This window comes from Phocoena sinus, chromosome 19, assembly GCF_008692025.1.
Source record: "Phocoena sinus isolate mPhoSin1 chromosome 19, mPhoSin1.pri, whole genome shotgun sequence".
Classification (NCBI taxonomy): domain Eukaryota; kingdom Metazoa; phylum Chordata; class Mammalia; order Artiodactyla; family Phocoenidae; genus Phocoena; species Phocoena sinus.
In genome coordinates this window covers 55,933,563-55,947,391 of record NC_045781.1, presented here as the reverse complement: position 1 = coordinate 55,947,391, position 13,829 = coordinate 55,933,563, and the positions used below count along the sequence as shown (strand labels likewise).

The window sequence follows — 13,829 nt, the reverse complement described above, 5'->3', positions numbered from 1 at the left end:
ATGACCTGCCTGCCCTCTTGTCTCCCCCGCCGGTGACACACGTTTGTTGGCTGGGGTTTGGGCAGCGGCCTGGGCTACAGGAGATCATCGAGTATGGTAATTTGCCTGGGGAAGAGCCAGCCAGGCAGCCTTGCCCAATCAACCTATAAACTGAGGGCTCTGCTGGCCTTGAGCATCTCAGCCAGCCCCATGAGGCCCAGGGTAACAGCAACAAACAAGAAGCCTGGTGGCCGGCTTTTCACCAAACCTGTTTCCCTTCTCCCTTCGGCTCATACCCAGACTACATTTCTCAGCCTCCCACGCAGATGTGTGGGGCCAGATGACCGCATTCTGGCCAAGAGAACGCAGTGGAAGTAATCACTCGCCGCCTCCATGTTCCCCTTCTGGGTCTGCCCACCAGATGTCTGCTCCCAGGATGACCTTGAACCCATGTACAGAAGACACAGCACCTCCATCACGCCCCCAACTGTTGTTGAGAGCAGAGGCCCCTGCATGGGCCCCCACCAATTATATATCACATTGGCACACGATTAAGAAGTATATTTCCACTGGGGAGTGTGTATAGAAGGCAACTTCTAGTGTGATGAGCCACTGAGCTATCCGGGGCTCTTTGTTACAGCAGCTAATGTTAGTTTCACATACATACCAAGAGATCTCCTTTATGGATATTTACTTAATGACCAGCATTGCACTGGATGCTCTAAATACATTATCTTCTATCATCCTCACAATAAAAATAAACCTTTCATTACCCTCATTTTTCAGATGAGCAAACTGAGGTCCAGAGAAGTCAAGTGACTTGCCCAAGGTCATACAGCCAGTAAGAGGAAAATCCGATTGCAATCCAGACCCTGCATTTTAAACTGCTCTCTCTGGTGGCCCCCTCAACTCTCTTCAGCAGGAGCTGGCAAAGGGGCTTAAAACCCCCCTTTTTTTTTTTTTTGGCGGTACGCAGGCCTCTCACTGTTGCAGCCTCTTCCGTTGCAGAGCACAGGCTCCGGACGCACAGTCTCAGCGGCCATGGCTCACAGGGCCCAGCCGCTCCGCGGCATGTGGGATCCTCCCGGACCGGGGCACGAACCCGCATCCCCTGCATCGGCAGGCGGACTCTCAACCACTGCGCCACCAGGGAAGCCCCAGACCCCTTTTTTTAATGAAAAGCCAAGCAAGGAGACAAAAACGAGCACACCGCACGTTGCCGCCTACACACAGAACCGCGTGCCTGACCTCCAGGTCGAGGCCGCCGCTGGAGCCGGATGCCGGGCCAGCTCAGGATTTGGGAACTCTTTACAATAATGGTTTTACAAGACATACGCCATGATGTCGCCAAAGAGCTGCCTCCCCGTGGGCTGCACGGATGCCAGAGAAATCAGACAGAGACTGCGTCTGGGACTGCCGGGCCACACAGCTCCTCCCTGCAGGGGGACCCCCCGCCCGTCCTCGCCCCCGCGCCACCACCCCGGGATGCTGGCAGGCCTCGGTCTTTTCATAATCTCAGACAGCTCTGGTTGTCAACGTCTTGCTCCGTGCAGAGCCAGCAAGCACAGAGCTGGCAAGCGTCTGTCGAAAGGCACGGAGGAAGGTCTCCGGGGCTTGAGGAGGGAAAACGCGGGGGTCAGGCATGGCGGCACCTTCTGTGGACACGGCGACAGCCCCTGTGTGGCCCGCCCTCTCAGGTCCTGCTCCAGCCGCCATCCCGCTCAGCTGACTGGAGGCAGGCTGACAAGGCTTTCTTCTCCCCACCGGTGCCTGCCCACCAGGGACCCAGGGACCAGGCGAAAAGCCTGTGCGAGGGAAAAAGGCATTTGTGAACAGTTCTCCCCACTGCCTGCTGCTGGCGTCTGCCGAGCAAGGAGTCACTGCCGGGACGTAATTAGCCGTTGGTGGATGACACACAGATCTGCCTGTCTACCCCCTGGGCCTGACTGCTTCAGGTCTGTGTAGCCCTCTAGCCAACACGATGCGGTTCGTAAGAGGTGGCTTCGTGCCTGCTTCTCTTCACACCGGGCACAGCTTTCAGGAGGACAGAGTTGGAATGGGGGAGCCCTGGCCCCCCTTTTATTCTTCTCTACCTGTACCTTGCAAAGAAATCCCGGTGGGCCCTCCCACTTCTTTTCCCCCTGCAGCTCCCTTGCCCACCATCTCTCTGCCGTCCCCCAAGCCCTGAGCTGCCCCTTCTTTATCCTCCGATGGGTCATGCCTGCACTGAGGAGACTCCTGCCATGTCCCCAACAAGAGATATTCTCCCCGGAGAACAGCTCCTCTTTCGGTCGTTTTCAAAGCACGGATGCGGCACAACTGCCATTTGGGGCCAGATAATTCTTTCTTGTGGGGGCTGCCCTGTGTATTGCAGGCTGTTTGGCCCTGGCCTCCACCCATGGGATGCCAGGGGCACACCCCAGCTATGACAATGAAAAGGTCCCCAGACATGGCCAAATTCCACCCCCCGCAGGGGTATAAAAATTGCCCTGGTTGAGAGCCACTGATGTTGCATAAAGGATCCAGCTAAGAGAATTCCCTGGAGGTCCAGTGGTTAGGACTCCGCTATTTCACTGCCGAGGGCCTGGGTTCGATCTCTGGTCGGGGAACTAAGATGCCCCGAGATCCCCAGGCAAGCAGCTTGGTGCAGCCAAAAAGGATCCAGCCAGGGCGCTCAGTGACCTGACTTTTAGACTTAGCACTACCGTTGGCCTCAGGCAAACAAATGCTCTCTCTTGGCCCCAATTTTACCATATAAAAAATTAGAGGGGCTGGGCTTCCCTGGTGGCGCAGTGGATGGGAGTCCGCCTGCCGATGCAGGGGACGCGGGTTCGTGCCCCGGTCCAGGAGGATCCCACGTGCCGCGGAGCGGCTGGGCCCGTGAGCCATGGCCGCTGAGCCTGCGCGTCCGGAGCCTGTGCTCCGCAACGGGAGAGGCCACAGCAGTGAGAGGCCCGCGTACCGCAAAAAAAAAAAAAAAAAAAAAAATAGAGGGGCTGAATGGGGTGCTGTGGTCTTCCAGCTGCCTCTGATTCTCTGAGGCTGATGGTTCCAAAGTGGGGATGAGCTTGGGATTCAGGAAATAGGGTCATAAGGAAAGAAATCTAGTGATGCTGCAGGAAAAAGGAGGGAGGGGCCCGTATGTTAGAGGTGGGCGACCTCAGTGCCTTGGGGCCTTTTCTCCAATCCTCTTTCTCTCTAACCTAAACAAAACTTGCTCTGAAGAAAAGTACCCGGGCTATCAGTCATTAACACTCTAGTATGATTTAACTCCACGTCCACTATCGTCTTACAACCAAGGCTGCGGCCCCGACTGGAGCCACCTCATGGCTAACTGGAACAACTGTAGGATGTATTTGGGAAAGGCAGGACAAAAGAGCCATTCTGCCCACTTGGGTTTAAACGGTGGTTTCAATTTCATAACATCATGTGAGGTGAACTTCCGGGTGCCCCGTGTTACATACAGTCCGTTTCAACAGCTGCCACGGGGGAGGAAACAGCGTCACTCAAGAGCTGGGGTTGGGAGAAGTTACATGGCTTTGGATGAACTTGGATACGGACGCACATCCAGCAGGACCACCAACAAACCGGGCACTGGTGGCCGGCTCCCCCCGGCTTCAGTCTCCTGACAGCACCTGGCAAACACCAGTTTGTGCTGAGCTAAACAGAGCAACAAGGCCAGAGCATTCTCAGTTGGTGACCACAATCCTGACCCGTGTGTCTCAAAGACAGGATTTCCGGTTGTTTGTGGGGGTGGATTATCCCAGAATCAGCTCTGCTTCAGATTTTGGTTGGAAGGCAGGATGCCTGTTCCTGGGGTTGGGGGCTGGGGGGGGGGGGGGGGACATACACCTGTTTAATTCCACAGAGTGGGAGGCATGTGGGTTTGGCAAAGGCCGCTGGGTCCTAGCGCAGCTCCACCCCCACTGCAGGTGCAGCGTGGCTGTGGCCTTCTCTGGCCTTCAGTCTCCTCCTCGGTAGGACGCTCAGACTAAATGATCCCCCAGGCCTTCCAGCTCTGTGAGTCCATGATTAATAAAACTCAGACACACCATCTGCTCACTCTGACATTTAAGAAACAGAACAGGTTTCCAAAGAGAAAGCTGCCCCGTGCAGCCTGCTTTTTCCTCCTGCGTCCTGCTGATCGAGCGTGGGTTCACACCCTCCCCGCATCCCAGCCCCGATTTGAAAAATCTCGACACACACAGGCATACACAATCACACACAGAGCTGTCTCCCCTGCTCCCCCGCAGAGGTCAGAGATACGGGAGCTAGCTGATGCCCTAGTCAAACTCGGAACCACCCGGCCTCCTTCCGGACCTTGCACCCTTTATAATGTCCTCTCCTGCTGAAGGGCGAGACGCGCATCTTGGTAACACGGCCCCAAACTTCCCAATTCGGATGGCAGCGACTCATCTCTCCCATCAGTTCAGCTCCTCCTCGGTGCCGGGGAGTGAGAATTGCTGCCCGCTTCACAGATGGGGAAACTGCGCTCGAGGAGGGAAGGGTCAGCCCCCAGGGCACACAGGTGACAAGTGGCGTCACCTCAGCAGAGTAGGCGCGTGTCAAATGTTCGTGCCACGCAGGGCCAGTTCCCACAGCCCGGCTCATCACACAGGACGCCCCCGAGGCTGTATCCTGCAGGTGACACCTCGCCACCCGAGGTGGCCTTGTCTCTAACACAAGGTGCTAAGAAGGCCAGAGAAGGCCACAGCCGTGCTGTACCTGCAGTGGGGCTGGAGCTGTGCTAGGACCCAGCGGCCTTTCCCAAACCCACATGCCTCCCACTCTATGGGATTAAACAGGTGTATGTTCCCCCCCAACCCCAGGAACGGTCCTCAGGCCCACTTGCTGTCAGACACAGAACATGGACCCTCCGTGCCAGGCCGATGGCCCTGCTGCGTCCGCCGAGTGGCCTACGATCAAGGGCACCTGAAGCCAGGCCGAGGGGAGGGAGGCGGGGGAGACGTTCTGGGCCAGGTGAGACCTGGCCAGACTCAAGAGCTGAGCCTGGGCGGCGAGGGTAAGGTCAGACCGGTGATGGCTGTGTGGCAGCCAGGTGTCCTGATGGACCTGCTCTGTTACCTCCTCCAACTGCCCAGGTCCTGCCCCCGGCTGGGACCCACAGAGGAGATTCCTAGGAAAGCCCCTGGGCCCAGGATCTGCGACTCCATGTGGGTTGAATCTCGGCAGACCCCACTCAAGTGCCCTCTCTCTGCGGGCCGCCCCCATGGGGTCAGCTGGATTTCAGACTCTCTCTGCTGCTCTCACCCGGACGCTGCACTCGGCCACCAGCTCCTGCCCTGATCACAGCGTCGGCCGGCCACTCCATGCCGAGCACAGACATCCCTCTCATCCTCTGTCCCCTGCCACGCCCACTGCTCCCCCCACCCTGCTCGGAGAAGTGGCCTGGACTTCCTGTTTCTCGTAATCTCCAATAAGGTCAACCCAAAAAGCCAGATAAAAATATCCCTCCAGCTTCTCAAGAGTACCAGGTCAAAAGGGACAGGGAAACTGTAATCCCCAGAGCTGACTGGGCTCACAGGCCACATTGGTCCCAAGGGCATGTACCGTCCTATGAAATTCGAACTTAGGTGATTATGGCCTTGAAGGTCAAGGGGGACAGAAAGCGAAGCCCAGGCCCCCTGTACAAGTTGGGGGTCTAAGAGAAGACCCTTCCCACGATAAGCCAAGGCCCCAGAGAAGTACACACTCAGGGTGAGAGTGAAGGGGAAGCTGGCCAGCCGAGTGCTGCCTGGGAATGTCAAATCCTGAACCGGATTAAGGAGGCTCCAGAGCGGTTGTGTCTCTAGGCACCTACCAGCAACAAATACACGTCCACCTGAAGGAGATGACCTTCATCCCAGGCTTCAACTTATACCTCCAAATTTTTAAAAAAATACAATGACTAGCACACAGTCGAAGATAACCAGTCCCCCAAGAAACACACACTTCCTGGTTGGGAGTCAGCGGCTACAACGGCCTACAGAAGCAGATCTGCAGTGACTCGAGAGGTTGGAATTATTGAGGTCTCCACAACTCTGCTGGCTCCCATCAAGAGAGAAAAGACAAGCTGAAGGGATGTGCAGAGAACAGGAAACCCCAACAAGAGAAGCATCACAGTCGAACATCTCACCAGGATGAAGTCTCCACACAAGGGCAGGGACTCTGCCTGTTCACCACCACCTCCCCTAGAACCACGCCTGACCCCCAGTGGGAGCTCAGTAGCTCCCTGTGGACTCTTTAGGACCCGAGACCCTCAGGGAGGTGAGAGTGGGGCGATCGGCCTGTTCCAGGTAAGTCTGGTGAATCATTCTCGTCAGTGAGAAAACAGGTGAGAGGAGGTGATCAACCCCAAATGTCCCCTCACGGTGACATTTCTCTGTGCGAAGGTAGGCGTTCACAAAAAAAACAAACTCAGCCATAGAACGGCCTCCACAGTGGAGAAACACAGCCCAGAGGTGTAATGGCTGCTGCAGAAAGCTGAATCCTTTGGGCCAAAACAAGCAACCCCTCACCGCTATAATTTCGAGTTATCCGTTCTTTACTATAATCCCTGGCCTCGGCTCTCAAAGCATCTACCAGGGAATCTTTCTGTAGGGGCAATTTTGGTGCCTGCAATTAGCTGAACAGGCATCTTTTGTCCCCATGAAAGCACTCAATTTCAGGTATAATTAGGTTCCCTCACCCCTGAAATCTGCAGAGAGCTGCCCGCCTTGACTAACTGCACCCACAATTAAGTGCTTACGGGCATGTGGCTGGAGCCGGCAAACATGTGTGCGCAGCTAATAGCGGGGGCACCTAGCAGCCTTTCAAAAATAGACACTGTGTTGGAGAGATCCAGCCTCTTTCCATTTGTTGTTCAAACGGCTCTGTCCAGCTGGGAATAATGAGAAAAGACAAACAAGCCAATTAGGCTAGGTCCATACATAAATAAACCGCACAGCTCCTTAATTAAGCCACTTATAGGAGTGGGCAAGGCTGGGAGAAGTGGGAAGGAGAGCGATGGCCCTGTAGGGCCAGGGCCTGGCCTGGAGGAGCCGGGGGTGAGGATGCCATTTTGGCCAAGATGGCGAAGCCAAGTGGGAGGCCTCCATCCATCACTGGGGGTTGTGGACCACTTTAGCCAAGGGATGCCGGCGGGTGTGGGGGGGCAGACTTGGGGGCCGGAGGAGGACTATGGGGGTGGGGAGGGGTCTCCAGATGCTCCCCAGTGTGAGAGGGAGGTTGGGTTAGGGAAGGCAGCCTAAATCCCGCCACCAGGAGACGGCAGTATGGGACTGAGCCTCCTTTGTCCTTTTCTATGAGCTGGCTCGGCCTGGCACATGACCTCTTCCCTGAAAGCAGCCGCATCTGCTCTCTCCTCCTCTGCCGCCTCCTCCTCCCCGGGGCCTCAGAAGGGTGGTGAAGTCCAAAATCAAATCACCTGCCTGTTTCCACAGCTGGCTCCCTCAAGGCGCCTTCAGCGGAGACTCAGGCCCTGGCCAAGCCTCCCCAGCCACAAACTGTACCCAGGCTGTGTGGACGCACAGTTCGAGACAAAGGAGGGACACGTGTGGTCAGGGATGAGGCCAGGATGTGCCAGGGGGTAAAGGGCGGTCGGTGACGGTGGGTGATTTCTGTATCTCCGACGCACCACCAGCCCTAGCCCCGTCATACACTTGCCACACTCCCTGCCACGCTGCTGGATCGCTTCTTGACAATAAAACCCAGCAGACTGCAGTGGCTGTCATCAGGCGAGGAAGCAAAGCCGCCCGCTCCCGCAGCAGTGCCTCTGAAAGTGATCTGCCTTTTGCAGAGCTCGGCAGTCCCGGCTGGAAGCAAAGGGCAAAGGCAATATTTAGATAATTAAAAACCCATTGCTGACGGGCCAGCCAGGTGGCCACAGGTGGCTTCGGGGTGGACCAGCAATGGCTCAGAATGGCCAGTGCGCCTTCTCTCCTCCCCTTCCAGCTACGGTTAAAGGAGATAACAGGTCTGGGAGGCAGGCAGGTGACCACTGGGAAATTCTGCCCCGAGAACAACTGGGCTGAAGCCTGGGATTCTGGCTCCACAGTCCCTACGGGACCCGGGCCAGGCCCCGCCTCTGCCTCACCTCTCCTCCAGCCACGCCAGCCTGCCTGGACTCTACCTGCCTCGGGGCCTTTGCGCTGGCTGTGCCCTCTGCCTGGACCTCTCTTCTCCAGCCATCCACACAACCTCCCTCCCCCCATTCAAATTCCACCTCCCCCGGAAGGCCCGCCCTGACTGTCATCCAAAGAAGTTTCACATGGCCCTCCCTAGTCACCCCATCCTCTCACTCTACAGTGGGGTTTCTGTTAACACTCGATCCCTGAATCTACACCCGACATTTCTGTCATCTTGTTCATCTTTCTCTGTGGGCCTCACCCGGCGTCTCCACCACTGCCATCGGCGGTGCCTAGTGTGGGGGCCGGTGCTCCGTGGGGACTCGGTTCTGAATAAGTGAGTGAATGAATGAATGATGCCCAAGTTGGATACAGAGCAACCCAGGGCACGGCCTCAGAAGGGGGACCGGGCTACAAACCAGACGGGGAATGTACTCTGGAAGCTTCTGGGTTGGGGGGTGTCCCTCTCCGCGGGAGCTGGAGTTGGAAGGCATCCCTGGCCGCAGCCCTCCCCCAGCTTTGCGGCCCCGGGCAGCAAAGGTGACCACAGGTCGATCTGGCCAAGCAGCCTGTGTCTCCTCACTTAGCCTCTGAATTTTTAAAGCTTGACTTGGCGCCAAAAATCACTGAGCTCCCAGGAACACAGCCTCGCGCCTCTGTGTGACCCTCTTCCGGCTCCCCGCTCCCAGCTGATGCCTGTGAAAACCCAAACCAAGGCAGGCTCCTCACGGGGACGGCGGGAGCAGGGACTACTGCAGCACGCAGATAACCTGAGGCCCCAGTCTCAGGCCCCGGGTCCTCTGCCCCATCAAACATCCCCTGCGGGGACTTCCCTGGTGACGCAGTGGTTAAGAATCCGCCTGCCGATACAGGGGACACGGGTTCGAGCCCTGGTCTGGGAGGATCCCACATGCCGCGGAGCAACTAGGCCCCTGCGCCACAACTACTGAGCCTGCGCTCTAGAGCCCGTGCTCCGCAAGAGAAGCCACCGCAGCGAGAACGAAGCCCGCGCACCGCAATGAAGAGTAGCCCCCGCTCACCTCAACTAGAGAAAGCCCGCGCAAACAGCAACGAAGACCCAACGCAGCCAAAAAAAAAAAAAAAACAAAACAAAACATCGCCTGCAACTGCTGCTGGGCCCCCGAAGGGCAGGTTTGAATTTCATGTCCCCTTTGTCCCCCCACCTCTGCTTCAACGGGGCCTTCCCGGGAAGCGTGATGGGCAACGGCCCCCTTCTCGCCCCACCTGTTGGGATGGGTCCTCTGACGGGCTTGGGGGCACACCTACGGCTCCAGACCCCTTGGTCTCCCGCTCCTCCAAACCCCTGGAGCGTGTACTCCACACACGGGGCCATCCGCGCCCCGCCACCCCCCAGCATGCCAGCCCTGGAGTTTCTGGAGCCTTCCAGATCGTGACCAACGGCAGCCTTGACAGTCTGACTGGTGGCCAAGCCAGCCATGCCTGCTTCTCCTCGGAGGCCCCGAAGTGCCCCACCTCTCCCCAGCCCCTGCTCTGTTGGGTTGGATCACTTCTTCTCGGGTGCAGGAAACAGGTGCGACAGCCATTCCAGGCCAGGCAGCCTGCTGGGGGCCAGCTGGCCTGGGTCCAAACCCACCTGTCACTCGTGGCCCCTGACTTCTCTCCACCTCCAGTTCTTCCCAGCACTGAGTGTGGATGAAAGTGTCGAACATTCCAGCCCCCTGCCCCACGCATCCCGTTATCTGTTAACGTGTGGCTAACGTCCCCACGTCACAGGCCCCGTCCGAGGTTGACTCAGGAAGGGGACCGCAAGAGCATGTGTTTGCCAAGTGGCAGACACCTTGGAGCCCCTCTTCCTCCCTGGGAATGGAGATGGCTTGGCCCCCGAAGCTTCAGGAAGGGCCCTTGCCTCTTCCCACCCCCACGTAACCAACTTCACCGTCAGCTCACCGAGAGGGCTCTGCTTCCCCTTTTCGAAGGAGTCCTGATCTAAGCCTACGCATCAGCCCACTTCCCTAAAGGAAACAAGCCAGTGGGGCCCCATGGAGAACTCAGAGCGTCCTGGCCTTTAGCCAAACCCACAGACGCTCTGGCTGGTGACCTGGTCAGTTCTACGAGTCCCCAGGCAGTTACTGGGCCTCCCTCTTTGGGACACTTCCCCTTAGTCGTCCTCTCCAAGTTCCCCCTGAATCTCTTTCTCATGGCCCTTGGGGTCTGCGTCACCATGGTCCCCTCCAGACACCACTGTCCTGATGACCCAGCCTTTACTGTCTCTTCCGTCTTTGAATCCCAAGGTCTGCTATACAGCAGGTAATCACTGAATGCTCGCTTGGTATATAGCAGGTGTTCCATGAACGCACGTCAGGAGACAGAGGCAGAGGCGCTGGGCCGTCAAGGCCCTCACCTGAAGGAGTTGGGGAAACTGATTCTTCCGGCCCCATAGTCACGCATCACCTTCCAGCAAAGTGAGGGTAGGGGGTGAAAAGGTGGTTCCCCAGTGGCCCCGGGGTAGGGGCTGCTTTGTTTTGGTCTCTCGGTCCCTGGGTTTGGGGCTGGGGTCTTGACCACAGGCAGCTCCAGATTAGTGGGGGTCCCACCCACTTCTGCTTTCACTGGGTGTTACCACAAACCACCTAGCCAGCCTTCCTCTTATCAGCAACTGTCACGCCCAGAGGGCTGCGGTAGCTTTGTTTTTTCATCCCTCCCTCCAGGGAGCCCTGATAAGGAGGCTAGCCTTTACCCTCTGATGCTTCCCCTAGTAGCCTGGAAAAGCTTCCCCAGTAACTGGGGCCTGGGGCTTCTGCATGGTAACTCCACTGACCCCAGCCCTTGCCCTGCAGGAGGAAGCTGGGAGGGTCCGGTTCCCCATCCAGGCGAACCTCACCTCCCCAGGACACCTCACAGTGGCCCCAGGAGGCCAAGATGGTGGCCTGGAAGGGGTGTGCTGGGCGGAAAGCCAGGCCTGACAGGACAGCTGGTGGGTCTCCGCCAGGAAGCCTGTTTGCAGGACTAGCTCGCTGGCTGGTTTATAATCTTGACACCACTGAGCAGGAAGCGTGGAGCCAGCCAGAAGCGCAGAGGGCAAGCCTTGCTCGTGGCCCTGCACCCCCCCATCTCAACAGCAGCCTCTCTTCCCTGTCTCGGTGCCGGGAGCCCTTCGACGCAGGGGCCGAGTCTCGCTTATGTCTGCATCCAGCATCAGGGAGAAGCCTGGTCTAGGGAGCTGCTCAGAGGGCTGTGGGCTGTGTGCGGAAGTGAGAGCCCTGTTCTGTCAGCTGGTAAGGAGCCTGCGCCTCGCCACACACACCTGGCCCTCTAGCTCACAGCCCCTAACTCTCCATCCCAAACAGCCCCGAGTGCCTGTCCGTCAGCAGAAGAACGGATAGAAGGACTTCCCTGGTGTTTCGGTGGTTGAGACTCTGCCTGCCAATGCAGGGGACACGTGTTCGAGCCCTGGTCCGGGAAGATCCCACATGCTGCGGAACAACGAAGCCCGTGCACCACAACTACTGAGCCTGAGCTCTAGAGCCCGCGAGCCACAACCACGGAGACTGCGTGCCACAACTACTGAAGCCCGCGTGCCTAGAGCCCGCGCTCTGCAACAAGAGAAGCCACTGCAATGAGAAGCCCACGCACCGCAACGAAGAGTAGCCCCCGCTCGCCGCAACTAGAGAAAGCCCGCGCACAGCAACGAAGACCCAACAACGAAGACCCAACGCAGCCAAAAATAAATTAAAAAAAAATAAATTTATATTAGAAAAAAAACGGATGGACAGCTGCGCTGACTCTCACACAGGAATATCGCTCGGCAGACAGGACAAGTGTCACAGACAGAATGTTGCAGAGAGGCACCCAGGCTGCAGAGCACCCTCGGTACACACAACTCCCCTTGCACGAGGTCCCAGCGCACGCGAAGCTCCCCAAGGACACGTGCAGAAGGACGGGAGGTAGGGGCGCGCACAGACGCGGGCACACCCACGTGCATTGCATTGTTCACAACAGGCCAAACGCGAAAGCAACTCAAGTGCCCACCAACAGATGAACGCATAAACAAATACGCTATCCACACACAGTGGAATAGTATTCAGCCCTGAAAAAGGAACGAAGCACTGACGCCTGCTACCACGTGGATGAACCTTGAAGACACTGTGCCGGGTGAGATAAGCCAGTTACGAACGGACAAATCCTGTATGAGTCCACGGATATGAGGTCCCTAGAGGAGTCACAGTCATAGAGACGGAAAGTAGGATGGTGGGCTTCCAGGGGCTGGGGGAGGGGGCTGGGGAGTTCAGTTTAGGAAGATGGATGGTGGGGATGCTCGTGTAACACTGAACGCTGATCTGAACATCGAAAAATGGGTGAGACACTAAATTTTTTGTATCTTTTAACCACAGTTTGAAAATAAGAAGCAGCTAACCTCGAGGGATGGAAGGCAGATCAGTGGCCGGGGTGGGGAGAAGACTGGCCAGGTACACCTGGGAAGGAACTTTCTGGAGTGACAGCAATTTCCATACCTGGATTGAGATGGTGATTGCACAGATGTGCACATACGTGTCAAAGGCCAAAGGACAGAACTCTTTAAATGGGGGCGTTTTAGTAAACGCAAACCCTCTCTCAAAAAAGCTGATTTTAAACGGTAAAAAAAACTTCGAACGCTCGTCTCAATGCACATACGTTTTTATTTACAAGGTATTTTTATGTACTCTATATTAATCATCTCTCCGTTATAAAACATATTCAAAAAGAGGGTTTTTTGAAGAGATGAGAAACAGAGTTCTAGCATATTCTTCCTGAGTTAATGGGTCGCTGGGTCCCCACTTTGGAAGACAGGGGTCACGGCAGTCTGTGGGAGATTCCAAGTGCTGGGGGAGCTCGGGAGGAAGAGCTGGGGTGCAGGGCTGGGTTAGGGGCACGGGGGACCCGCTCTGCGGAGAATCGCAAGGCCCTGCCGTCTGCTGATGCGGCCCCGAGACCAAGGCCACGGGCACAGGACGTGCAGGCGGGGAGCAGTCCGGTACCACACAGCCCTTCCCTCTCTGCCCCACACATATAAGATGTAACCCTCCCCCCCCAAAAAATACCCACGTGGGCAAGTGTGCCAGAATATTCCCTATGGAGTCCAGAGCCCCAGGCCAGAGGGATGGGTGCATCCTACCTTTCCTGGGGGGCTCAGCCTCTGCCCAGGGTGGCAGCTGGAAGCAACGTGGTGGAGAGACAATCGCAGACCCGAGGTGGGTAGGGGTGGGAGATGGGGGAGCCCAGCTTCAAGAGGCTTGGGGGCAGGATAGGAGCACCCGGGTTCAAACCCTCCTCTACCGCTGTTCAGCCGTGCCGCCCTGGATGCATCCCTCTGTGCTCACTTTCCCCGTATTTAAGGGGGGGTGATGATGGTCCCCTGGCTGTTACTTTCTCTCTGGCCTCCGCCCACCCCGACTCCGGCCCCTTCTCCCTCAGGCTCCGTGGGGCACCCGGGGAAGGACAGTCTCTGCAGCCCAAGTTCAAGTCCACGGGGCGGGTCTGTGTTTATCTTTAAGTCGTCCTTTTCCTGCCCCGGGTCCAGCACCTGGCCCCTCCCTGGGCCCATTGTCTCAGGACCCAGGGCCATCCGGTCGTCCTGGGGGAGAACAAGGGAGCCCCCCACCCCCATTTCCTCACACCGGCTTGGACTCCAAGTCCCTGACCCAGCCCTTGGCCAAATAAACACAAGCGCACACAAAAGACATCCCGGCACAGACCTCAGGGCAG

At 57.3% G+C, this 13,829-nt stretch overlaps 1 protein-coding gene across 3 annotated transcripts in view; it reads right to left on the bottom strand.

Annotated features, from left to right (window-relative positions):
* GSE1 (Gse1 coiled-coil protein) overlaps window positions 1-13,829 on the bottom strand; it is a 420,610-nt gene that overhangs the window by 116,347 nt on the left and 290,434 nt on the right. Inside the window, exon 1 of one of the 3 annotated variants that reach the window (XM_032613571.1) lies at window positions 9,721-9,998. The exons of the other annotated variants lie outside the window; for them this stretch is intronic. Coding sequence (XP_032469462.1) covers window positions 9,721-9,796 — 76 coding nt within the window. The 5' untranslated portion in view covers window positions 9,797-9,998. Of the gene's footprint in view, window positions 1-9,720; window positions 9,999-13,829 lie in introns of those variants that run through there. 3 annotated transcript variants of the gene reach the window in all.